Source organism: Ascaphus truei, chromosome 22 (assembly GCF_040206685.1).
Source record: "Ascaphus truei isolate aAscTru1 chromosome 22, aAscTru1.hap1, whole genome shotgun sequence".
Classification (NCBI taxonomy): domain Eukaryota; kingdom Metazoa; phylum Chordata; class Amphibia; order Anura; family Ascaphidae; genus Ascaphus; species Ascaphus truei.
This window is the reverse complement of record NC_134504.1, coordinates 5,532,791-5,559,467: the sequence shown is the minus strand read 5'-3', so window position 1 is coordinate 5,559,467 and position 26,677 is coordinate 5,532,791. Positions and strand designations below refer to the sequence as shown.

Below are 26,677 nucleotides of genomic sequence, written 5' to 3'. Positions count from 1 at the left end.
AAAATGCTTCAATCCCTGCATGGAAAATAACCCAATGCACTCGGGCAGAAAACAGTCACAAACCTCAATACACCCGGGTATACCCGAATTCGTGGGACTAGCCGAGCTCGAATAAAGTGTGTCGCCAGTGTAACACACGTTCCTTCTCAACTCACTGAAAACCAAAAGGCAAAATCCTTTCATATCTTTATTCTTCCGGCAGTCTCTGGAACCGAAATTGCTTTCCCCAAGTACATGCGACACAAACTCCTTTGATGTCCAGAAGGATGTGAACAATTCATTTCTGTTACAAACTCTCTCTCTGAAACATAGAAAGTGGCGGAAGATAAGATGCACTTGAGCCTTGATTTTCTTTTGTATTTAAAATAGCTTTATGTCATGTTTGAATTCCCTTCCTGCATCAGCCACGACCACCCCTGCTGGGAGGCTTTGCCACCAATCCACCACTCTTTCAGTGCAGACATACTTCCTCACATTTCCCCTTAGCATTGTGTGCGTGCATATTCATTGGTATACCATATTAAATGACTAGCACATGCAAATTAAATTCATAGGACTGGAAGGATTAAATCTGCCAATCTCTATCTTTCTTTGAAACAGTTTCACAGACCTGCCTATAACACATAATCTGTGTTGTTATAACACTTCACACTATGCCACGCAGAATTACCCTAACTAACACGTTTCCATAGCAAAGATGCTTTCCTTTTCATCTCTGTATTTGCCAGGGGTGCTCAACTCCAGTCCTCAAGATCCCACCCCCTCCCCCAAACAGGTCAGGTGTTATCCCAGCTTCAGCACAGGTGGCTCAATCAGTGGCTCAGTCAAAGGCTGACTCAATCAAAGACAGCAACTGATTGAGCCACCTGTGTTTAAGCAGTGACTGATTGAGCCAACTGTGCTGAAGCAGGGATATCCTGAAAACCTGACCTGTCGGGGTAGGGGGTCTTAAAGACTGCAGTTGAGAACCCCATGTATATGCAATTACAGTCTAGACTTTTCTTTAACTGAAGGATTAGGGGTATTACCTACCAATGCAGCATAACGCCTACTTAAATAATATTCAAAGAGGATACTGCTGTTCAGGAAGATAAAGGCAATTCTGAGCAAGCGAGAATCCAGCACCACTGACAATGGACAGCTCCGTGCAGTGTTATTGTGCAAACCGTCACAATGAAGATCCCCCAAAACAAATTATAGTTATTACAGCAGGTTTGAATGAGACAGGTTGGGAAATTATATTGCTAATCTTTGCAGCTGAATATTCTTTAGGATTTCCCTGGCTTGCTGAGAATATTCTATAACAAAACACCAACATACTGTACGTATATATAAAATCAAAAACGAATGGACGATACCGTTCTGTGGCTAAGGAAATGCTTTTATTTGAGCGAGCTTTCGAGATACACTGATCTCTTCTTCCGGCGATGGTACAATGGAAGAAGAGATCGGTGTATGTAGAAAGCTCGCACAAATAAAAGCATTTCGTTAGCCGCAGAACGGTATCGTCTATTTGTTTTTGCTTATTAAGCTCGGCTAACACAGTACTGATACCTCTACATACATACATATATATAGATAGATAATCACCGTACCTTTGTCAGTGCAGAAATAATTCTCATAGTGAAATGATCTACTCCTGTGCATATCTCTGCAGGCTCTGTGTAACCCCTTCTGTGCCAGGTGGGTCTTTAGCATGGAATAGGTCATTTACCCCCCCCCCCCCTTCCCCAGTGTATTACTTTAAGAGAACGGCTGCTTGGTAATATGGCATATGGGCAGCTCCGTGGCTGATACTTTACACCACATACATCGACTTTGACCCCTTGCAGACGCACTTACCAGCACACCCTCCTACTGCCTCTGTACGGTCTCCCCACTTACCACTTAGATTGTAAGCTCTGAGGGGCAGGGACTCCTTTCCCTAATGTTTTATGTCTGAAGCGCTTCTTCCCATTACGTGTCATAATATTATGTCCCGTGTATCACTGCTGTGACGCGCAATGTACATGGATGGTGCTATATACATAGAGGTATACATACATACTTATCTTGCCCTTAAGATATTTATTGGAAAGAGCACATATCCCACCCCTTAATATATTCAATGACATTGTTTGAGGCTCACTGATTCTAACAGCTGTTATCCCCGCAATCCTTTTTTTTTTTTAACCCAGATGAGACACCTCCATTACATGAAATAAAAATGGTATTAATTAAAGTAATTACAGTTCATCATACAATACTTACATTATTCATTTATCCCACAATTTTCCTTTCTCGTTTTGTTGATTTTTTTTCTCTCTCCACTTTCTTCTTCTCTGACTCTCTTCTCTCTCCCTCTCTCTCTCCGCTCTCACACTCTCTCTCTCTTCTTTCTCACCCTCACACTCCCTTTGCCATGCTCTCTCACTCTCTTCTCTCTCACCCTCTCACTCTCGTCTCTCTCACCCTCTCACTCCCTTTGCCATGCTCTCTCACACTCTCTCTTCTCTCTCACCCTCTCACTCCCTTTGCGAAGCTCTCTCACACTCCCCTCTCTCTCTCACCCTCTCACTCCCTTTGCCATGCTCTCTCACACTCTCTCTTCTCTCTCATCCTCTCACTCCCTTTGCCATGCTCTCTCTCTCTCACACCCTCTCACTCCCTTTGCCATGCTCTCTCTCTCTCTCTCTCTCTCTCTCCCTCTCACTCCCTTTGCCATGCTCTCTCACACTCTCTCCTCTCTCACCCTCTCACTCCCTTTCTCACACTCTTTCCCTCCTACACACAGTGCTCTCTACGCTCTCCCTTCCTCATCTCTCTCTTGTTTTCTACCCTTTCTGAACGAGTCTTTCTTTTCGTGACTTGTATTCGGTACCATTATACACTGCAACATGGTGGTCCTTAGAAGAAGGTGGACACTTTGGGCTACTCCTTTAATTTCTGCCGTGCCTGGGAACCTGGGCGGTTGGCTATTGACTAATGGGCTATTGACTGATGGGCTATTGACTGATGGGCTATTGACTGATGGGCTATTGACTGATGGGCTATTGGTTGATGGGCTATTGGCTAGTGACTGATGGGCTATTGATTGGGCTATTGGCTAGTGACTGATGGGATATTGACTGATCGGCTATTGACTGATCGGCTATTGACTGATTGGCTATTGACTGATCGGCTATTGACTGATCGGCTATTGATTGATGGGCTATTGGCTATTGATTGGGCTATTGACTGATCGGCTATTGACTGATTTGCTATTGACTGATCGGCTATTGAGTGATCGGCTATTGATTGATGGGCTTTTGGCTATTGATTGATGGGCTATTGACTGATCGGCTATTGACTAAGTGGCTATTAACTGATCAGGGTCTCTGGTTTGGCTCCTGCTGGATGGTTTTCTCATGTGAATGAAACAGAAGCCGCTGAGAGCGGAGAGCGTTTGGTCAGCACAGGCTGGAGTGGCTTTTACTAGGAATTTGGGCTACAAGAGGGTTTAAACTGGCTGCCAAGGCCTCCGTAATATTGGCGTCTGACAGGTTGTGGTGCCTTTTATAAGGAACACCATGAAACCATCCATTTATCTGACAGGTAGTTTTACCTCGTGCTGCTACGACCTATTCTGATACAGATGTGTAGGTAACAGGAATGTGTCTGTGTGTTCGTACACTGACAAAGTGATATATTTGTGGGTCAGTACTGGAATAGCAGAGAGGGCTGCAGGAGAGGATTAGGGTGCAGTGACAGAGCTGTGTGTGTGTATAGGAGGGGACTGTGTTGGAATAGCAGAGGGGACTGCAGGACAGGATTAAGGTGCAGTGACAGAGCTGTGTGTGTGTATAGGAGGGGACTGTGTTGGAATAGCAGAGGCAGCATTAAGACGCACACACGGCACTGCAGGGAGCTGATTAGTAGAAGCTTTCGGAGTAATAGCCTCTGGGGGCAATTTTGTTACCACGGAGACAGATCTCTTTACTCCTCACGTGGCGACACTAAGCAAATATTAGGCGAGGTGCCCCCTCAGGTGTCACTGTCACCCACTCAGCTGCCACAGGCGCTGCTCCCTTGTCACCTAACCCCCCTGGCACTGAATGAGTTATCCCCATTAGCTGCAGGGCAACTGTAAGCAGCTTGTCAATCACGTCCCTTGTAGGTTTGGACCCCGTCCCTCTTTTTTATGGGGGGGGTATTAATAAATGGAGGAAAAGGTCAGAACCCAAAAAGAGAGCAGGGTTAAGGTGGGCAGTGTTATCCTGGGAGCTGCCTTAGGGCAGGATGGAGATTTAGGACAGAGTCACCTATATGTACCTGTTATAATCTATTGTACACTTATCTCCTACTGACTAGAGAGAGGCTAATCCGCCCCAATCCGTTTCCTGGATTTTTCGCTGATGTTCTCCACCAAAATCCGTTTGGCGGGTGCAAAATCCGCCGACAGTTTTGGCCAGGTTTCAATCCGCGCGGATTCATCGCGGACCGCCATTGGATACAAACCCGCGAGACGGATTTGTTAAACCCAATCGGTAATCCGTCGGCGGATTCCCAGGGACGGCTCATGGAATCCACGTATTGGTAATCATAATAAAAACGCGCCAAACGCGAATCGCCCTTTTTTGAGACGGATCCGATGAAATCTCGGTACCCGGACGATCCGCTGTGGATCCAAATTCGCCCCAAAATTCGCCCCATCTCTACTCCGGACAAGTGCTGATGTGCACAGAGCAGAATATTGGGGTGCACAGAGCAGAATATTGGGGTGCACAGATCAGCGACGCCTCTCTTAGTAACGATGGAGTTCGTTTTATACATTGGCTGCAAAGCGTGGTTGCCTAAACTTAAGTTCTTCTCAAGACGTGGCCTCCGGAAATGGCCTCCGGAAATGGCAGACAAGGGATTAACTCATCGCTTACTCGGTCCTCTCTTCGGAGACAAGAATCAGCCGCAACGTTTCGGGGTTGGGACGGATGTCGGTGACGTGACGCGGAAGGAGTCGACCCCTTGCATGCCGTCATCTGTTCTTACGTTGAATGCTTGCAAGGTGGATGCAGGTCAAGACGACTCGTGCCGGACGCACCGCGGCTGCTAAAGTATCTCGCGTTTCGATCTCCTGCGAGTGCGCCCGGGTCACCTGGACAGAATGGATCTTTTTTTCTGCGCCGTCTCTCTGACCGTGCCAACCAACGTCCGATAACCCGGGAATCTTCATCCTCTGACTCACGGGTACCCTGCGCATCCACCCTACTCGCGACGAACGCGGCGGTTATTACGCGCTGATTCGGGGGAGGGGATTTGAAGAACGTCATTTGCCTATATATATGTGTCCTGATGTATACGGGGGGAATAGATTAATCTGAATCACCACATTTGCCGACACCTTGGTGAGCATCAATAGAAGAAAAAAAAACCTCCATCACCGGAGCTGACGTAATCGGTGTGTGAGGAGCGATCGGGGTCGATGAACCTCGGTTTCCCACGTTTCACGCAGAAGCTCAGAGAGCGGATAGTCTGTCCCCGCTGACGCTGACGCCCCCGCGCTGTGTGAGCTGCGCGGAGTCTGCGAGAGCAATCGTCTTCGCATATGTGGCTATATTTCTCTCTCCTTCCCACACTGCGCCCCAAAAATATGCCCAGCCCTGGTGTAAAGGGGGGAGTGGGAGATTTGTAGAACCCCCCTGACTGGATTCTGTCATGGGTTTGCGCTGATAATGGAAGGGGTGTGTGTGTGTGTGTGTGTGTGTGTGTGTGTGTGTGTGTGTGTGTGTGTGTGTGTGTGTGTGTGTGTGTGTGTGTGTGTGTGTGTGTGTGTGTGTGTGTGTGTGTGTGTGTGTGTGTGTGTGTGTGTGTGGTCCCCTGCACAACGTCAGCAGCGACGCACAACCCTGCTATTTATACCTGCCCCTGCCCCCGCCTGCGCTGAGTTTCTATATAGAGAAGGGACCTGATGGGGGGGAGGGAGAGGGTAGGGATGGAGGGGAAGGAGAGGGCAGGTTGGGGAGTCTTGGGGTTGTTTGTGTCTGGTTGCCGATGACCTAACGGCGGCTCGGTGACTGGCACATGTGGACTTAGGGTGAGCTGGGGGCATGGATACCGACAAAGCAAGAATAATGGTTAAAGTGGGTGGAGGGGGTTGGTTTTCTCGGATGAGGTCCCTGGAAGATTCAAAAGCGGTGTAGGGGTGCTCCCCTTACCCCCTCTGTAGGGCAATGTGTTATAGGCCTCTTCAGCATCAAAGGGGTTAATAATATGTATGGTAACTAACCAAATGTGCAGTTATTGGGTTTCTGGGGAGAGTTGCAGGATTCCCCCTGATTAGCAACCCCCCGTTTTTTGGAGGGGAGGGGGGACCCTAAATGCTTATTATTGTAACCCACTCATTGTGACAGACAAAAAGGTGAAACTTTGGTTATAATCTATTGTGGGCAGTGGATAGGCAGAACCAGGTGACACCCCCTTCTTATTGAGCAGTGATGAAGGGGTTACACCCTCCTATGCCTCTGTTATTTGGGCATACTTATGTGAGACCCCCTTATTGTGGCAATGAAAGGGTCAGTTCAGCGTTTTAGCGGTGATAAAGGGACGGTTCAGTACCGCGGGCCTGACGCCAGATGGCAGGAGCGCACCTGCTTTAGGTGTAATGCAGCCGGTTGGAGACAATGCAGCCTCCCATCCTCTGCTGGCAGAGAGCAGTGCACTGGCAGAGAGCATGGAGCATCCACTGACACACAGGACAGGGGGCTGCTCCTAATCCCGGACCCCAGGGGTGTGACTGGAGCATTGGCATAGGTATGTGTCCCGATGTATATACGGAAGAGGTATGTGTCCCGATGTATATGGGAGAGAGGGATGAGTCCTTATGTATAGGGGGAGAGAGGTATGTGTCCTGATGTGTATTCGGAAGAGGTATGTGCCCTTATGTATATGGGGGAGAGGTATGTGCCCTTATATATACAGGGAAGAGGTATGTGTCCTGATGTATATGGGGGGAGAGGAACGTGTCCTGATGTATATGGGAGAGAGGTATGTGTCCTGATGTATATGGTGGAAGAGGTATGCGCCCTGATGTATATGGGGGGAGAGGAACGTGTCCTGATGTATATGGGAGAGAGGTATGTGTCCTGATGTATATGGGGGGAGATGTCTGTGTCCTGATGCATATGGGGGGAGAGGTCTGTGTCCTGATGTATATGGGAAAGAGGAACGTGTCCTGATGTATATGGGAGAGATATGTGTCCTGATGTATAGGGGAGAGGGGTATGTGTCCTGATTGTATATGGGAGAGAGAGATGTGTCCTTATGTATATGGGGGAGAGGTATGTGCCCTTATGTATACAGGGAAGAGGTATGTGTCCTGATGTATATGGGGGGAGAGGTATGCGCCCTGATGTATATTGGGGGAGAGGTATGTGTCCTGATGTTTATGGGAAAGAGGAACGTGTCCTGATGTATATGGGAGAGATATGTGTCTTGATGTATTGGGGAGAGGGGTATGTGTCCTGATGTATATGGGAGAGAGGTAAGTGTCATGATGTATATGGGGGGAGAGGTATGCGCCCTGATGTATATGGGGGGAGAGGTATGTGTCCTGATGTATATGAGAGAGAGGTATGTGTCCTGATGTATATGGGGGAGAGGTATGTGTCCTGGTGTATATGGGAGAGAGGGATGTGTCCTTATGTATACAGGAAGGAGAGGTATGTGTCCTGATGTATATGGGAGAGAGGTAAGTGTCATGATGTATATGGGGGAGAGGTATGCGCCCTGATGTATATGGGGGGAGAGGTATGTGTCCTGATGTATATGAGAGAGAGGTATGTGTCCTGATGTATATGGGGGAGAGGTATGTGTCCTGGTGTATATGGGAGAGAGGTATGTGTCCTGATGTATATGGGGGGAGAGGTATGTGTCCTGATGTATATGGGGGAGAGGGGTGTGTTCCGATGTATATGGGAGAGAGGTATGTGTTCTGATGTATATGGGAAAGAGGAATTGTCCTGATATATATAGGAGAGAGGTAGGTGTCTTGATGTATATAAGGAAGAGGTATGTGTCCTGATGTATATGGGAGAGAGGTATGTGTCCTGATGTATATAGGGAAGAGGTATGTGTCCTGATGTATATGGGGGGAGAGGTGTGTGTCCTGATGTATATGGTGGGAGAGGTATGCGCCCTGATGTATATGAGAGAGAGGTATGTGTTCCGATGTATATGGGAGAGAGGTATGTGTCCCGATGTATATGGGAGAGAGGTATGTGTCCTGCTTTATACAGGGGAGAGGTATGTGTCCTGATGTATATGGGGGGAGAGGTGTGTGTCCTGATGTATATGGTGGGAGAGGTATGCACCCTGATGTATATGGGGAGAGGTATGTGTCCTGATGTATATGGGAGAGAGGTATGTGTCTTGATGTATATAGGGAAGAGGTATGTGTCCTGATGTATATGGGAGAGAGGAAGGTGTCCTGATGTATATGGGAGAGATATGTGTCCTGATGTATTGGGGAGAGGGGTATGTGTCCTGATGTATATGGGAGAGAGGTATGTGTCCCGATGTGTATTCGGAAGAGGTATGTGTCCTGATGTATATGGGGGCAGAGATGTGTGTCCTTATGTATAGGGGAGAGGAACGTGTCCTGATGTATATATTGGAGAGAGGTATGTGTCCTGATGTATATGGGAAAGAGGAATTGTCCTGATATATATAGGAGAGAGGTAGGTGTCTTGATGTATATAAGGAAGAGGTATGTGTCCTGATGTATATGGGAGAGGTATGTGCCCTTATGTATACAGGGAAGAGGTATGTGTCCTGATGTATATGGGGGAGAGGTATGTATCCCGATGTATACAGGGAAGAGGTATGTGTCCTGATATATATGGTGGAAGAGGTATGCGCCCTGATGTATATGGGAGAGAGGTATGCGCCCTGGTGTATATGGGGGGAGAGGTATGCGCCCTGATGTATATTGGGGGAGAGGTATGCTCCCTGATGTATATTGGGGGAGAGGTATGTGTCCTGATGTATATGGGAGAGAGGTATGTGTCCTGCTGTATATGGGAGAGAGGTATACGCCCTGATGTATATTGGGGGAGAGGTATGTGTCCTGATGTATATGGGAGAGAGGTATGTGTCCTGATGTATATGGGGGAAGAGGTCTGTTTCCTGATGTTTATGGGAAAGAGGAACGTGTCCTGATGTATATGGGAGAGATATGTGTCCTGATGTATAGGGGAGAGGGGTATGTGTCCTGATGTATATGGGAGAGAGGGATGTGTCCTTATGTATACAGGAAGGAGAGGTATGTGTCCTGATGTATATGGGAGAGAGGTAAGTGTCATGATGTATATGGGGGGAGAGGTATGCGCCCTGATGTATATGGGGGGAGAGGTATTTGTCCTGATGTATATGAGAGAGAGGTATGTGTCCTGATGTATATGGGGGAGAGGTATGTGTCCTGATGTATATGGGGGAGAGGGGTGTGTTCCGATGTATATGGGAGAGAGGTATGTGTTCTGATGTATATGGGAAAGAGGAATTGTCCTGATATATATAGGAGAGAGGTAGGTGTCTTGATGTATATAAGGAAGAGGTATGTGTCCTGATGTATATGGGAGAGAGATATGTGTCCTGATGTATATAGGGAAGAGGTATGTGTCCTGATGTATATGAGAGAGAGGTATGTGTTCCGATGTATATGGGAGAGAGGTATGTGTCCCGATGTATATGGGAGAGAGGTATGTGTTCTGATTTATACAGGGGAGAGGTATGTGTCCTGATGTATATGGGGGGAGAGGTGTGTGTCCTGATGTATATGGTGGGAGAGGTATGCTCCCTGATGTATATGGGGAGAGGTATGTGTCCTGATGTATATAGGGAAGAGGTATGTGTCCTGATGTATATGGGAGAGAGGTATGTGTCTGATGTATATGGGAGAGAGGTATGTGTCCTAATGTATATGGGGGGGAGAGGTATGCTCCCTGATGTATATGGGGGGAGAGGTATGCGCCCTGATGTATATGGGAGAGAGGTATGTGTCCTGATGTATATGGGGGAGAGGTATTTGTCCTGATGTATATGGGAGAGAGGTATGTGTCCTGATGTATATGGGGGAGAGGTATGTGTCCTGATGTATATGGGAGAGAGGTCTGTGTCCTGATGTATATGGGAGAGAGGTATGTGTCCTGATGTATATTGGGGGAGAGGTATGTGTCCTGATGTATATGGGAGAGAGGTATGTGTCCTGATGTATATGAGGGAGAGGTATGTGTCCTGATGTATATGGGGGAGAGGTATGTGTCCTGATGTATATGGGAGAGAGGTATGTGTTCTGATGTATATGGGAGAGAGGTATGTGTCCTGATGTATATGGGAGAGAGGTATGTGTCCTGATGTATATGGGGGAGAGGTATGTGTCCTGATGTATATGGGGGAGAGGTATGTGTCCTGATGTATATGGGAGAGAGGTATGTTTCCTGATGTATATGGGAGAGAGGTATGTGTCCTGATGTATATTGGGGGAGAGGTATGTGTCCTGATGTATATGGGGGAGAGGGGGTGTGTTCCGATGTATATGGGAGAGAGGTATGTGTTCTGATGTATATGGGAGAGAGGTATGTCTTGATGTATATGGGAGAGAGATATAAGCCTGATGTATATGGGGGAAGAGGTATGTCTCCTGATGTGTATGAAAGAGAGATACAATATGTGTCCTGATGTGTATATAGGGGAGAGGCATGTGTGCTGATCTATATAGGGGAGAGGTTTGGTCCTGATGTGTATGAGGGAGAGAGGTATGTGTCCCTGATGTATATGTGGAGAGGGGTGTGTCCTGATGTATATGGGGGGGAGGGGTGTGTTCCGATGTATATGGGAGAGATGTATATGTCCTGATGTATGTGGGAGCGTGGTATGAGTTCTGATGTATATGGAGAGAGAGGTATGCATCCTGATGTATATGGGGAAGAGGTATGTGTCCTGATGTATATGGGAGAGAGGTAGGTATCCTGATGTATATGGGGGAGAGGTTCCTGCGTACTGATGTAGTGTATATGGGAGAGAGGGATGTGGCCATAATATATATGGGAAAGAGGTATGTCCATCAATGTACTGTGTATATGTATACATGTACCTGTATATGAGAGCAGTATGAGAACCTTATTTGTATACAGGAGAGGTAAATGCTATGTGTCCCTGATGTATAGGTTAAGCGGTGGTATGTGTCCCTAATGTATAGGTTAAGAGGGGGTATGTGTTCCTGATGTATAGGTTAAGCGGTGGTATGTGTCCATAATATGTAGGTTAAGAGGGAATATGTGTTCCTGAAGCAAGGGTGGAGGATAGCTATATACACTTCATACTTCTATAGCTGGGTTATAGGTAAGATAGGTTATGACGTGGTTAATGGCAGTACCGATGCCGGGATATGACGTGGTTAATGGCAGTACCGATGCCGGGACATCACGTGGTTAATGGCAGTACCGATGCCTGGATATGACGTGGTTAATGGCAGTACCGATGCCGGGATATGACGTGGTTAATGGCCTGGATATGACGTGGTTAATGGCAGTACCGATGCCTGGATATGACGTGGTTAATGGCAGTACCGATGCCGGGATATGACGTGCTTAATGGCAGTACCGATGCCGGGATATGACGTGCTTAATGGCAGTACCGATGCCGGGATATGACGTGCTTAATGGCAGTACCGATGCCGGGATATGACGTGGTTAATGGCAGTACCGATGCCGGGATATGACGTGGTTAATGGCAGTACCGATGCCGGGATATGACGTGGTTAATGGCAGTACCGATGCCGGGATATGACGTGGTTAATGGCAGTACCGATGCCGGGACATCACGTGGTTAATGGCAGTACCGATGCCTGGATATGATGTGGTTAATGGCAGTACCGATGCCGGGATATGACGTGGTTAATGGCAGTACCGATGCTGGGATATGACGTGGTTAATGGCAGTACCGATGCCGGGATATGACGTGGTTAATGGCAGTACCGATGCCGGGATATGACGTGGTTAATGGCAGTACCGATGCCGGGATATGACGTGGTTAATGGCAGTACCGATACTGGGATATGACATGGTTAATGGCAGTACTGATGCCGAGATATGACGTGGTTAATGGCAGTACCGATGCCGGGATATGACGTGGTTAATGGCAGTACCGATGCCGGGATATGACGTGGTTAATGGCAGTACCGATGCCGGGATATGACGTGGTTAATGGCAGTACCGATGCCGGGATATGATGTGGTAATGGCAGTACCGATGCCGGGATATGATGTGGTTAATGGCAGTACCGATGCCTTCTCTTTGCAGGTCAGGGGACCCCGGGGAGTTTGGTGATGGTCCGGGAGCGCCGTTCGCGACTTTTGCCCCGGTAATGTCCTGACATCCCGACAGGAAGATGCTCTCTGTGAACGCCGACGGCAAAGTCATGGTGAGGAGATGCTTTCTCACCCTGAGACCCTTCCGGTAAGAATCAGAGGATCGTAAAACCTTAACCCCGATTTATGGGGCAGCGGCTGGTATTCACCAAAACGCGATTGGAAGTATCCATCCTTAACCAACATTCAACTTATAGGAGCAGTTGGGGGAGGAGTTGGGGGAGGAGTTGGGGGAGGAGTTGGGGGAGGAGTTATGGGAGGAGTTATAGGGGTGGTTATAGGAGCAGTTGGGGGAGGAGTTATAGGAAACGGTTATAGGAGCAGTTGGGGGAGGAATTATAGGGAGCCGTTAGGGGAGGAGTTATAGGGAGCCGTTAGGGGAGGAGTTATAGGGAGCCGTTAGGGGAGGAGTTATAGGGAACAGATATAGGAGTAAAGGGAGTAGTTATTGGAGCAGTTATAACAACAGTTAGGAGAGGATTTATAGGAGCAGTTTGGGGTGGAGATATGAGGAGCAGTTATAGGAGCAGTTAGGGGAGGATTTATAGGGAGCGGTTAGGGGAGGATATATATATAGAGCAGTTATAGGGGCACTTAAGGGAGGAGTAATAGGGAGCAGTTATAGGAGCAGTTACCTCATGCATTGAATGGAGATATTATAATGCTGAGAAAGTGATTAACTGAAAATGAAATGATTAACACACATTCCCTGATAGCTCAAACTCCTACACCCACCACATCATGAATATATATTTATGTCAACAAGAGAGCTGCTGAGCGTGGAAAATGTATACAACAAAAGACGGGGGAGCCCAATGCTACATCCAACTGACAAAACATATATGGTAATAAGTACAAAGTTCAAATACTTCAATAATAATAATAATTACTTGGTTATTTAGTTAAACCCTTTGGCCAAAGCGTCGTAAGCCGGCATACCAACGTCAAGGTATAACCAAGATAATGCAGGTCCTACACTACACTGTTTTGTCAATTGGATGTAGTATTGTGCACCGTTCTCCTCCCCCTGTCCCGAGCTCTCTGTGTGCGTTCTCCATCCCCCTGTCCCGAGCTCTCTGTGTGCGTTCTCCTCCCCCTGTCCCGAGCTCTCTGTGTGCGTTCTCCTCCCCCTGTCCCGAGCTCTCTGTGTGCATTCTCCTCCCCGTCTCGAGCTCCCTGTGTGCGTTCTCCTCCCCCCTGTCCCGAGCTCTCTGTGTGCGTTCTCCTCCCCCTGTCCCGAGCTCTCTGTGTGCATTCTCCTCCCCCTGTCCCGAGCTCTCTGTGTGCGTTCTCCTCCCCCTGTCCCGAGCTCTCTGTGTGCGTTCTCCTCCCCCTGTCCCGAGCTCTCTGTGTGCATTCTCCTCCCCCTGTCCCGAGCTCTCTGTGTGCGTTCTCCATCCCCCTGTCCCGAGCTCTCTGTGTGCATTCTCCTCCCCCTGTCCCGAGCTCTCTGTGTGCGTTCTCCTCCCCCTGTCCCGAGTTCTCTGTGTGCGTTCTCCTCCCCCTGTCCCGAGCTCCCTGTGTGCGGTCTCCTCCCCATGTCCCGAGCTCTCTGTGTGCGGTCTCCTCCCCCTGTCCCGAGCTCTCTGTGTGCGTTCTCCTCCCCCTGTCCCGAGCTCTCTGTGTGCGGTCTCCTCCCCCTGTCCCGAGCTCTCTGTGTGCGTTCTCCTCCCCCTGTCCCGAGCTCCCTGTGTGCGGTCTCCTTCCCCCTGTCCCGAGCTCCCTGTGTGCGTTCTCCTCCCCCTGTCCCGAGCTCTCTGTGTGCGGTCTCCTCCCCCTGTCCCGAGCTCTCTGTGTGCGTTCTCCTCCCCCTGTCCCGAGCTCTCTGTGTGCGGTCTCCTCCCCATGTCCCGAGCTCTCTGTGTGCGTTCTCCTCCCCGTCTCGAGCTCTCTGTGTGCGTTCTCCTTCCCCCTGTCCCGAGCTCTCTGTGTGCGTTCTCCTCCCCCTGTCCCGAGCTCTCTGTGTGCGTTCTCCTTCCCCCTGTCCCGAGCTCTCTGTGTGCGTTCTCCTTCCCCCTGTCCCGAGCTCTCTGTGTGCGTTTTCTTTCCCCCTGTCCCGAGCTCTCTGTGTGCGTTCTCCATCCCCCTGTCCCGAGCTCTCTGTGTGCGTTCTCCTTCCCCCTGTCCCGAGCTCTCTGTGTGCGTTTTCTTTCCCCCTGTCCCGAGCTCTCTGTGTGCGTTCTCCATCCCCCTGTCCCGAGCTCTCTGTGTGCGTTCTCCATCCCCCTGTCCCGAGCTCTCTGTGTGCGTTCTCCTTCCCCCTGTCCCGAGCTCTCTGTGTGCGTTCTCCATCCCCCTGTCCCGAGCTCTCTGTGTGCGTTCTCCATCCCCTTGTCCCGAGCTCTCTGTGTGCGTTCTCCATCCCCCTGTCCCGAGCTCTCTGTGTGCGTTCTCCATCCCCTTGTCCCGAGCTCCCTGTGTGCGTTCTCCTTCCCCCTGTCCCGAGCTCTCTGTGTGCGTTCTCCATCCCCCTGTCCCGAGCTCTCTGTGTGCGTTCTCCATCCCCTTGTCCCGAGCTCTCTGTGTGCGTTCTCCATCCCCTTGTCCCGAGCTCTCTGTGTGCGTTCTCCTTCCCCCTGTCCCGAGCTCTCTGTGTGCGTTCTCCATCCCCTTGTCCCGAGCTCTCTGTGTGCGTTCTCCTTCCCCCTGTCCCGAGCTCTCTGTGTGCGTTCTCCTCCCCGTCTCGAGCTCCCTGTGTGCGTTCTCCTTCCCCCTGTCCCGAGCTCTCTGTGTGCGTTCTCCATCCCCTTGTCCCGAGCTCTCTGTGTGCGTTCTCCTCCCCGTCTCGAGCTCTCTGTGTGCATTCTCCTTCCCCCTGTCCCGAGCTCCCTGTGTGCGTTCTCTTTCCCCCGTCCCGAGCTCCCTGTGTGCGTTCTCTGTCCCCCTGCCCCGAGCTCCCTGTGTGCGTTCTCTGTCCCTGTCCCGAGCTCTGTGTGTGCGTTCTCCATCCGCTTGTCCCGAGCTCTCTGTGTGCGTTCTCCTCCCCCCTTGTCCCGAGCTCTCTGTGTGCGTTCTCCATCCCCCTGTCCCGAGCTCTCTGTGTGCGTTCTCCATCCCCTTGTCCCGAGCTCTCTGTGTGCGTTCTCCTTCCCCCTGTCCCGAGCTCTCTGTGTGCGTTCTCCTCCCCGTCTCGAGCTCCCTGTGTGCGTTCTCCTTCCCCCTGTCCCGAGCTCTCTGTGTGCGTTCTCCATCCCCTTGTCCCGAGCTCTGTGTGCGTTCTCCTTCCCCCTGTCCCGAGCTCTCTGTGTGCGTTCTCCATCCCCTTGTCCCGAGCTCTCTGTGTGCGTTCTCCTTCCCCCTGTCCCGAGCTCTCTGTGTGCGTTCTCCTCCCCGTCTCGAGCTCCCTGTGTGCGTTCTCCTTCCCCCTGTCCCGAGCTCTCTGTGTGCGTTCTCCATCCCCTTGTCCCGAGCTCTCTGTGTGCGTTCTCCTCCCCGTCTCGAGCTCTCTGTGTGCGTTCTCCTTCCCCCTGTCCCGAGCTCTCTGTGTGCGTTCTCCTTCCCCCTGTCCCGAGCTCTCTGTGTGCGTTCTCCTCCCCGTCTCGAGCTCCCTGTGTGCGTTCTCCTTCCCCCTGTCCCGAGCTCTCTGTGTGCGTTCTCCTCCCCGTCTCGAGCTCCCTGTGTGCGTTCTCCTTCCCCCTGTCCCGAGCTCTCTGTGTGCGTTCTCCTCCCCGTCTCGAGCTCTCTGTGTGCGTTCTCCTTCCCACTGTCCCGAGCTCTCTGTGTGCGTTCTCCTCCCCGTCTCGAGCTCTCTGTGTGCGTTCTCCTTCCCCCTGTCCCGAGCTCTCTGTGTGCGTTCTCCTTCCCCATGTCCCGAGCTCTCTGTGTGCATTCTCCTTCCCCATGTCCCGAGCTCTCTGTGTGCGTTCTCCTTCCCCCTGTCCCGAGCTCCCTGTGTGCGTTCTCTGTCCCCCTGCCCCGAGCTCTCTGTGTGCGTTCTCTGTCCCTGTCCCGAGCTCTCTGTGTGCATTCTCTGTCCCTGTCCCGAGCTCCCTGTGTGCGTTCTCTGTCCCTGTCCCGAGCTCCCTGTGTGCATTCTCTGTCCCTGTCCCGAGCTCTCTGTGTGCATTCTCTGTCCCCCTGTCCCGAGCTCTCTGTGTGCGTTCTCTGTCCCTGTCCCAAGCTCTCTGTGTGCGTTCTCCTTCCCCTTGTCCCGAGCTCCCTGTGTGCATTCTCTGTCCCTGTCCCGAGCTCTCTGTGTGCGTTCTCTGTCCCTGTCCCGAGCTCCCTGTGTGCATTCTCTGTCCCTGTCCCGAGCTCCCTGTGTGCATTCTCTGTCCCTGTCCCGAGCTCCCTGTGTGCGTTCTCTGTCCCTGTCCCGAGCTCTCTGTGTGCGTTCTCCTTCCCCTTGTCCCGAGCTCCCTGTGTGCATTCTCTGTCCCTGTCCCGAGCTCTCTGTGTGCGTTCTCTGTCCCTGCCCCGAGCTCCCTGTGTGCGTTCTCCTCCCCCCTGTCCCGAGCTCTCTGTATGCGTTCTCCTTCCCCCGTCCCGAGCTCTCTGTGTGCATTCTCCTTCCCCCTGTCCCGAGCTCTCTGTGTGCGTTCTCTGTCCCCCTGCCCCGAGCTCCCTGTGTGCGTTCTCCTCCACCCTGTCCCGAGCTCTCTGTGTGCGTTCTCCTTCCCCCGTCCCGAGCTCTCTGTGTGCTTTCTCCTTCCCCCTGTCCCGAGCTCCCTGTGTGCGTTCTCTTTCCCCCGTCCCGAGCTCCCTGTGTGCGTTCTCTGTCCCCCTGCCCCGAGCTCCCTGTGTGCGTTCTCTGTCCCTGTCCCGAGCTCTCTGTGTGCGTTCTCCATCCGCTTGTCCCGAGCTCTCTGTGTGCGTTCTCCTCCCCCCTTGTCCCGAGCTCTCTGTGTGCGTTCTCTGTCCCTGTCCCGAGCTCCCTGTGTGCATTCTCTGTCCCTGTCCCGAGCTCTCTGTGTGCGTTCTCTGTCCCTGTCCCGAGCTCCCTGTGTGCATTCTCTGTCCCTGTCCCGAGCTCTCTGTGTGCGTTCTCTGTCCCTGTCCCGAGCTCCCTGTGTGCATTCTCTGTCCCTGTCCCGAGCTCTCTGTGTGCATTCTCTGTCCCCCTGTCCCGAGCTCTCTGTGTGCGTTCTCTGTCCCTGTCCCAAGCTCTCTGTGTGCGTTCTCCTTCCCCTTGTCCCGAGCTCCCTGTGTGCATTCTCTGTCCCTGTCCCGAGCTCTCTGTGTGCGTTCTCTGTCCCTGTCCCGAGCTCCCTGTGTGCATTCTCTGTCCCTGTCCCGAGCTCCCTGTGTGCGTTCTCTGTCCCTGTCCCGAGCTCCCTGTGTGCATTCTCTGTCCCTGTCCCGAGCTCCCTGTGTGCATTCTCTGTCCCTGTCCCGAGCTCTCTGTGTGCGTTCTCCTTCCCCTTGTCCCGAGCTCCCTGTGTGCATTCTCTGTCCCTGTCCCGAGCTCTCTGTGTGCGTTCTCTGTCCCTGCCCCGAGCTCCCTGTGTGCATTCTCCTCCCCCCTGTCCCGAGCTCTCTGTGTGCGTTCTCCTTCCCCCTGTCCCGAGCTCTCTGTGTGCGTTCTCCTTCCCCCTGTCCCGAGCTCCCTGTGTGCGTTCTCTGTCCCTGTCCCGAACTCTCTGTGTGCGTTCTCTGTCCCTGTCCCGAGCTCTCTGTGTGCGTTCTCCTTCCCCCTGTCCTGAGCTCTCTGTGTGCGTTCTCCTTCTCCCTGTCCCGAGCTCTCTGTGTGCGTTCTCCTTCCCCCGTCCCGAGCTCTCTGTGTGCATTCTCCTTCCCCCTGTCCCGAGCTCTCTGTGTGCGTTCTCTGTCCCCCTGCCCCGAGCTCCGTGTGCGTTCTCCTCCACCCTGTCCCGAACTCTCTGTGTGCGTTCTCCTTCCCCCGTCCCGAGCTCTCTGTGTGCATTCTCCTTCCCTGTCCCGAGCTCCCTGTGTGTGTTCTCTTTCCCCCGTCCCGAGCTCCCTGTGTGCGTTCTCTGTCCCCCTGCCCCGAGCTCCCTGTGTGCGTTCTCTGTCCCTGTCCCGAGCTCTCTGTGTGCGTTCTCCTTCCCCCTGTCCTGAGTTCTCTGTGTGCGTTCTCCTTCTCCCTGTCCCGAGCTCTCTGTGTGCGTTCTCCTTCCCCCGTCCCGAGCTCTCTGTGTGCATTCTCCTTCCCCCTGTCCCGAGCTCTCTGTGTGCGTTCTCTGTCCCCCTGCCCCGAGCTCCGTGTGCGTTCTCCTCCACCCTGTCCCCAACTCTCTGTGTGCGTTCTCCTTCCCCCGTCCCGAGCTCTCTGTGTGCATTCTCCTTCCCTGTCCCGAGCTCCCTGTGTGTGTTCTCTTTCCCCCGTCCCGAGCTCTCTGTGTGCATTCTCCTTCCCTGTCCCGAGCTCCCTGTGTGTGTTCTCTTTCCCCCGTCCCGAGCTCCCTGTGTGCGTTCTCTGTCCCCCTGCCCCGAGCTCCCTGTGTGCGTTCTCTGTCCCTGTCCCGAGCTCTGTGTGTGCGTTCTCCATCCGCTTGTCCCGAGCTCTCTGTGTGCGTTCTCCTCCCCCCTTGTCCCGAGCTCTCTGTGTGCGTTCTCCATCCCCTTGTCCCGAGCTCTCTGTGTGCGTTCTCCTCCCCCGTCCCGAGCTCTCTGTGTGCGTTCTCCTTCCTCCTGTCCCGAGCTCTCTGTGTGCATTCTCCTTCCCCCTGTCCTGAGCTCTCTGTGTGCATTCTCCTTCCCCCTGTCCCGAGCTCTCTGTGTGCGTTCTCTGTCCCCCTGTCCCGAGCTCTCTGTGTGCGTTCTCCTTCCCCCGTCCCGAGCTCTCTGTGTGCGGTCTCCTCCCCCCTGTCCCGAGCTCTCTGTGTGCGTTCTCCTTCCCCCTGTCCCGAGCTCCCTGTGTGCGTTCTCCTCCCCCCTGTCCCGAGCTCCGTGTGCGTTCTCCTCCACCCTGTCCCGAACTCTCTGTGTGCGTTCTCCTTCCCCCGTCCCGAGCTCTCTGTGTGCATTCTCCTTCCCTGTCCCGAGCTCCCTGTGTGCGTTCTCTTTCCCCCGTCCCGAGCTCCCTGTGTGCGTTCTCTGTCCCCCTGCCCCGAGCTCCCTGTGTGCGTTCTCTGTCCCTGTCCCGAGCTCTGTGTGTGCGTTCTCCATCCGCTTGTCCCGAGCTCTCTGTGTGCGTTCTCCTCCCCCCTTGTCCCGAGCTCTCTGTGTGCGTTCTCCATCCCCTTGTCCCGAGCTCTCTGTGTGCGTTCTCCTCCCCCGTCCCGAGCTCTCTGTGTGCGTTCTCCTTCCTCCTGTCCCGAGCTCTCTGTGTGCATTCTCCTTCCCCCTGTCCTGAGCTCTCTGTGTGCGTTCTCCTTCCCCCTGTCCCGAGCTCTCTGTGTGCGTTCTCTGTCCCCCTGTCCCGAGCTCTCTGTGTGCGTTCTCCTTCCCCCGTCCCGAGCTCTCTGTGTGCGGTCTCCTCCCCCCTGTCCCGAGCTCTCTGTGTGCGTTCTCCTTCCCCCTGTCCCGAGCTCCCTGTGTGCGTTCTCCTCCCCCCTGTCCCGAGCTCTCTGTGTGCGTTCTCCTCCCCCCTGTCCCGAGCTCTCTGTGTGCATTCTCCTCCCCCCTGTCCCGAGCTCCCTGTGTGCGTTCTCCTTCCCCCTGTCCCGAGCTCCCTGTGTGCGTTCTCCATCCCCTTGTCCCGAGCTCTCTGTGTGCGTTCTCCTTCCCCGTCCCGAGCACTCTGTGTGCGTTCTCCATCCCCCTGTCCCGAGCTCTCTGTGTGCGTTCTCCATCCCCTTGTCCCGAGCTCTCTGTGTGCGTTCTCCATCCCCCTGTCCTGAGCTCTGTGTGCGTTCTCCATCCCCCTGTCCCGAGCTCTCTGTGTGCGTTCTCCTTCCCCCGTCCCGAGCTCTCTGTGTGCGTTTTCCATCCCCCTGTTCCGAGCTCTCTGTGTGCGTTCTCCTCCCCTTGTCCCGAGCTCTCTGTGTGCGTTCTCCATCCCCCTGTCCCGAGCTCTCTGTGTGCGTTCTCCATCCCCCTGTCCCGAGCTCTCTGTGTGCGTTCTCCATCCCCCTGTCCTGAGCTCTCTGTGTGCGTTCTCCATCCCCCTGTCCCGAGCTCTCTGTGTGCGTTCTCCATCCCCCTGTTCCGAGCTCTCTGTGTGCGTTCTCCATCCCCCTGTCCCGAGCTCTCTGTGTGCGTTCTCCATCCCCCTGTCCCGAGCTCTCTGTGTGCGTTCTCCATCCCCCTGTCCCGAGCTCTCTGTGTGCGTTCTCCTTCCCCCTGTCCCGAGCTCTCTGTGTGCGTTCTCCATCCCCCTGTCCCGAGCTCTCTGTGTGCGTTCTCCATCCCCCTGTTCCGAGCTCTCTGTGTGCGTTCTCCATCCCCCTGTCCCGAGCTCTCTGTGTGCGTTCTCCATCCCCCTGTCCCGAGCTCTCTGTGTGCATTCTCCATCCCCGTCCCGAGCTCTCTGTGTGCGTTCTCCATCCCCCTGTTCCGAGCTCTCTGTGTGCGTTCTCCATCCCCTTGTCCCGAGCTCTCTGTGTGCGTTCTCCATCCCCCTGTCCCGAGCTCTCTGTGTGCGTTCTCCATCCCCCTGTCCCGAGCTCTCTGTGTGCGTTCTCCATCCCCCTGTCCCGAGCTCTCTGTGTGCGTTCTCCATCCCCCTGTCCCGAGCTCTCTGTGTGCGTTCTCCATCCCCCTGTTCCGAGCTCTCTGTGTGCGTTCTCTGCCCCCCTGCCCCGAGCTCTCTGTGTGCGTTCTCCTCCCCCCTGTCCCGAGCTCTCTGTGTGCGTTCTCCTCCCCCTTGTCCCGAGCTCTCTGTGTGCGTTCTCCTCCCCCCTGTCCCGAGCTCTCTGTGTGCATTCTCCTCCCCCCTGTCCCGAGCTCTCTGTGTGCATTCTCCTCCCCCTTGTCCTGAGCTCTCTGTGTGCATTCTCCATCCCCTTGTCCCGAGCTCTCTCTGTGCATTCTCCATCCCCTTGTCCCGAGCTCTCTGTGTGCGTTCTCCTTCCCCCTGTCCCGAGCTCTCTGTGTGCGTTCTCCATCCCCCCTGTCCCGAGCTCTCTGTGTGCGTTCTCCATCCCCCTGTCCCGAGCTCTCTGTGTGCGTTCTCCTTCCCCCTGTCCCGAGCTCTCTGTGTGCGTTCTCCATCCCCCGTCCCGAGCTCTCTGTGTGCGTTCTCCTTCCCCCTGTCCCGAGCTCTCTGTATGCGTTCTCCATCCCCCGTCCCGAGCTCTCTGTGTGCGTTCTCCATCCCCCTGTTCCGAGCTCTCTGTGTGCGTTCTCTGTCCCTGTCCCGAGCTCTCTGTGTGCATTCTCTGTCCCTGTCCCGAGCTCTCTGTGTGCATTCTCTGTCCCTGTCCCGAGCTCTCTGTGTGCGTTCTCTGTCCCTGTCACGAGCTCTCTGTGTGCATTCTCTGTCCCTGTCCCGAGCTCTCTGTGTGCGTTCTCTGTCCCCCTGTCCTGAGCTCTCTGTGTGCATTCTCTGCCCCCGTCCTGAGCTCTCTCTGTGCGTTCTCCATCCCCCTGTCCTGAGCTCTCTGTGTGCGTTCTCCATCCCCTTGTCCCGAGCTCTCTGTGTGCGTTCTCTGCCCCCCTGTCCCGAGCTCTCTGTGTGCGTTCTCCATCCCCTTGTCCCGAGCTCTCTGTGTGCGTTCTCCATCCCATTGTCCCAAGCTCTCTGTGTGCGTTCTCCATCCCCTTGTCCCGAGCTCTCTGTGTGCGTTCTCCATCCCCCTGTCCCGAGCTCTCTGTGTGCGTTCTCCATCCCCCTGTCCCGAGCTCTCTGTGTGCGTTCTCCTTCCCCCTGTCCCGAGCTCTCTGTGTGCGTTCTCCATCCCCCTGTCCCGAGCTCTCTGTGTGCGTTCTCCATCCCCCTGTTCCGAGCTCTCTGTGTGCGTTCTCCATCCCCCTGTCCCGAGCTCTCTGTGTGCGTTCTCCATCCCCCTGTCCCGAGCTCTCTGTGTGCGTTCTCCATCCCCGTCCCGAGCTCTCTGTGTGCGTTCTCCATCCCCCTGTTCCGAGCTCTCTGTGTGCATTCTCCATCCCCCTGTTCCGAGCTCTCTGTGTGCGTTCTCCATCCCCTTGTCCCGAGCTCTCTGTGTGCGTTCTCTGCCCCCCTGTCCCGAGCTCTCTGTATGCGTTCTCCATCCCCCTGTCCCGAGCTCTCTGTGTGCGTTCTCCATCCCCTTGTTCCGAGCTCTCTGTGTTCGTTCTCCCCCCCTGTCCCGAGCTCTCTGTGTGCGTTCTCCATCCCCCTGTCCCGAGCTCTCTGTGTGCGTTCACAGGACACACATCTCTGTGTATAGCAGAATAATACATGAGCAGTAACTTCCTACCCCACAGAGCTTACAATCTGTAGCACAAGCAGAGCAGGGAGGCAGCGGTCCTGGGGGCTGGAATCCTTATCTGCCGCACCTCTTTCTCCTCACTCATTCACATTTCTTTCTGAATCCCTGTATTTTTCTCTCTCTCCTTCTTTCTCTCTATCTCATTCTCTGTGTCCTCTCTCCTTCTCATTCTTTTGTCTTCTTCTCTATTTTCCTTCTCTCTCCCATTCTTAATTTGCTGTATTCTCTCTCCCTCCTCTCACACACACATTTTCCCTCTCTCTCTTTTCTTTCATTCTCCTTGATTTGATTTTCCTCTCAATCACTTCTCTCGTTCTCTCTATCCTTCTCTAGTTCTCTCTCCTTTGTCCTTCTCTCCTTTCTCCTCTCTCTCCCCTTCTGTCTCTCTCTCCCCTTCTGTCTCTCTCTCTCATTCTCTCTCCTCTCTCTCTCTCCTCTCGTTCCCTCTCCTCTCTTCATTTCTGTCTCCTCTCTTCTTCTCTCTCCTTCTCTGTGTCCTTCTCTCTCTCTCTCTTTCCTTCTCCCTCTCCTTTTTTATCTCTCTCTTCCTCCTTCTCTCTCGCCTTCTCTCTCTCTCACTCCTCTCTCTCTCTCTCCCTCCTCTATCTCTCTACTTCTCTCTCTCTCCCTCTCCTCTCTTCATTTCTGTCTCCTCTCTTCTTCTCTCCTTCTTTCTCTCTCTCCTTCTCTGTCTCTCTCTCCTTCTCCCTCTCCTTTTTTCTCTCTCTCTTCCTCCTTCTCTCTCTCGCCTTCTCTCTCTCCCTCCTCTACCTCTCTCTACTTCTCTCTTCTTCTCTCATTCTCTCTTCTCTCTCTCCTTCTGTGTCCCAGTGTTTCGGTGTCTCTCTCTTTCTCCTTTTTTTTCTCTCTTCCTCCTTCTCTCTCCCTCCTCTATCTCTCTCTTCTTCTCTCATTCTCTCCTCTCTTCTTCTTCTCTCTCTCCTTTGTCCTTCTCTGTGTGTCTCTCTCTCCCTCCCCCTCCCTCTCCCCCTCTCATTCTTTCCTTTCTTCCTCTTTTCTCCAGCACGTTTCACTCCATCTTCTCCTTCATCTCCTCTCCCTTTTACAGGCTTAATAAAGACCCCTTTCCATGTAAGAGGGGACGGTGCCGTTTTGCTGAGGACTGTAGCCCCCCTCTCTAGCACAGAAGGGGTTAATTGCCTTTTTAATTTCTCCATAAACCTCCAAATTCTAACGCCGTGCCCGTGTGGCGCCTGGCAGCGTTGCAGGAATTAACGGGTTAAGAGCGAGCGCAGCTATTCCCTCCAGCAATGCCTGAAGCACACGGATACAAGACACGGATACAAGACACGGATGACTTGTGTACATGCAAGTGGCGTGTTGTGCAGAATTCCTCCTGTGTGACAGCTCGTGACGAATGGTTAAAAGGACAATTCCGCAGAATTATCTACTAGTCTCACCCTGCAGAGGGGAGGGGGTCTCTGCGTGGGGGGGTGGGGTCACCTTATCTCACCCTGCAGAGGGGAGGTGGTCTCTGTGTGGGGGATCACCTTATCTCACCCTGCAGAGGGGAGGGGGTCTCTGTGTGGGGGGGTGGGGGTCACTTTATCTCACCCTGCAGGGGGGAGGGGGTTTCCTGGGGTGTGGGGTCACCTTATCTCACCCTGCAGAGGGGAGGGGGTCACTTTGTGTGTGGGGGGTCATCTTATCTCACCCTGCAGAGGGGAGGGGGTCTCTGTGTGGGGGGTGGGGTCACCTTATCTCACCCTGCAGAGGGGAGGGAGTCTCTGTGAGTGTGGGGGGGTCACCCTATCTTACCCTGCAGAGGGGAGGGGGTCTCTGTGGGGGGGGGGGGAATCACCTTATCTCACCCTGCAGAGGGGAGGGGGTCTGTGTGAGTGTGGGGGGGTCACCTTATCTCACCCTGCAGAGGGGAGGGGGTCTGTGTGTGTGTGTGGGGGGGGGGTGTCACCTTATCTCACCTTGCAGAGGGGAGGGGGTCTGTGTGAGTGTGGGGGGGTCACCTTATCTCACCCTGCAGAGGGGAGGGGGTCTCTCTGTGTGGCGGGGGGTCACCTTACCTCACCCTGCAGAGGAGAGGGGGTCTCTGTGTGGGGTGGGGGGTCACATTATCTCACCCTGAAGAGGGGAGGGGGTCTCTGTGTGGGGTGGGGGGGTCATTTTATCTCACCCTGCAGAGGGGAGGGGGTCTGGTGTGTGTGGGGGTCACCTTATCTCACCCTGCAGAGGGGAGGGAGTCTGTGTGAGTGTGAGTATGGGGGGGGGGTCACCTTATCTCACCCTGCAGATGGGAGGGGGTCTGTGTGGGGTGGGGGGTCACCTTATCTCACCCTGCAGAGGGGAGGGGGTCTGTGTGTGTGTGGGGGGTCACTTTATCTCACACTGCAGGGTGGGGGGGTCTGTCTGTGTGTGTGTGGGGAATCACGTTATTGCACCCTGTTGGGGGGGGGGGGGGTGTCTGTGCCTCTAATACACCACATGTCCGTGTGGCAGCACATAGGTATTACAGGTATTACATGTCTGTGTGGCAGCACACCTGTATTACAGGTATTACATGTCCGTGTGGCAGCACACAGGTATTACATGTCCGTGTGGCAGCACACATGTATTACAGGTATTACATGTCCGTGTGGCAGCACACATGTATTACAGGTATTACATGTCCGTGTGGCAGCACACAGGTATTACATGTCAGTGTGGCAGCACACATGTATTACAGGTATTACATGTCCCTGTGTCAGCACACATGTATTACAGGTATTACATGTCCGTGTGGCAGCACACAGGTATTACATGTCAGTGTGGCAGCACACATGTATTACAGGTATTACATGTCCCTGTGGCAGCACACATGTATTACAGGTATTACATGTCCGTGTGGCAGCACACAGGTATTACATGTCCGTGTGGCAGCACACAGGTATTACAGGTATTACATGTCCGTGTGGCAGCACACAGGTATTACAGGTATTACATGTCCGTGTGGCAACACACAGGTATTACAGGTATTACATGTCCGTGTGGCAGCACATATGTATTACAGGTATTACATGTCCGTGTGACAGCACACAGGTATTACATGTCCGTGTGACAGCACACAGGTATTACATGTCCGTGTGGCAGCACACAGGTATTACAGGTATTACATGTCCGTGTGGCTGCACACAGGTATTACAGGTATTACATGTCCGTGTGGCTGCACACAGGTATTACAGGTTTTACACGTATCCTGGAACTGCCGGTTAGTCTCTCACATGGGTTTTGAGGCATTTTAGCCCATTCCTCCTTACAAAACTGTTTTACGTCTGTGACATTTGAGGGCTTCCTTGCAGGGACAGCTCGCTTCTGGTCCTGCCACAACATTTCAACAGGATTTAGGTTCGGATTTTGACTAGGCCATTCTAAAACGTGGAATCTCTTCTTCTGCAGCCATTCTTTTGTAGATCTGCTTGTATGTTTAGGATCAATGTCTTGCTGCATGACCCACTTTCGCTTCAGCTCATGGACACATGGCCTGACATTCTCCTCTAGAATCTTCTGATATAATGCAGAATTTATGGTTGTGTCAATGATGGCAAGCTGTCCAGGTCCTGAGGCAGCAAAGCAGCCCCAAACCATCACACTCCCACTACCATGCATGACGGTTGGGATGAGATTCTTCTGTTCGAACACAGTGTTTGGTTTTCACCAAACATAACGTTTCTTATTGAAGCCAAAAAGTTCTACATTTGACTCCTCTGTCCAGAGAACATTGTTCCAGAAGTCTTGTGGTGTATGTGCTCTGTGGCGAATTTCAGACGGGCAGCAATGTTCTTATTAGAGCGCAGTTGTTTCCTCCTGGATATTCTTCCACGAACACCATTCTTGTTCAGTCTCTTTCTGATACTTGAGTCATGAACACTCACATTAGCCGAGGCGAGAGTGGCCTGCAGATCCCTGGATGTTATCTGGGGTTCTTTGTGACTTCCTGGATGATTTGCGGCTTTGTTCATGGAGAGATTTTGGTGGGACGATCGCTCCTGGGTAGTGTGACTGTGGATTGGGGGAGCCCCAAATCCTCAGA

At 53.1% G+C, this 26,677-nt stretch overlaps 1 protein-coding gene across 1 annotated transcript in view; it reads left to right on the top strand.

Annotated features, from left to right (window-relative positions):
- Positions 1-6,612: 6,612 nt before the first annotated feature.
- The window catches only part of MGAT5B (alpha-1,6-mannosylglycoprotein 6-beta-N-acetylglucosaminyltransferase B), a 54,630-nt gene continuing 34,565 nt past the window's right edge, over positions 6,613-26,677 (top strand). Inside the window, exons 1-2 of the mRNA XM_075579738.1 lie at positions 6,613-6,765; positions 12,312-12,467. Of these exons, the coding sequence (XP_075435853.1) occupies positions 12,400-12,467 (68 nt within the window). The 5' untranslated portion in view covers positions 6,613-6,765; positions 12,312-12,399. The remainder of the gene's footprint in view (positions 6,766-12,311; positions 12,468-26,677) is intronic.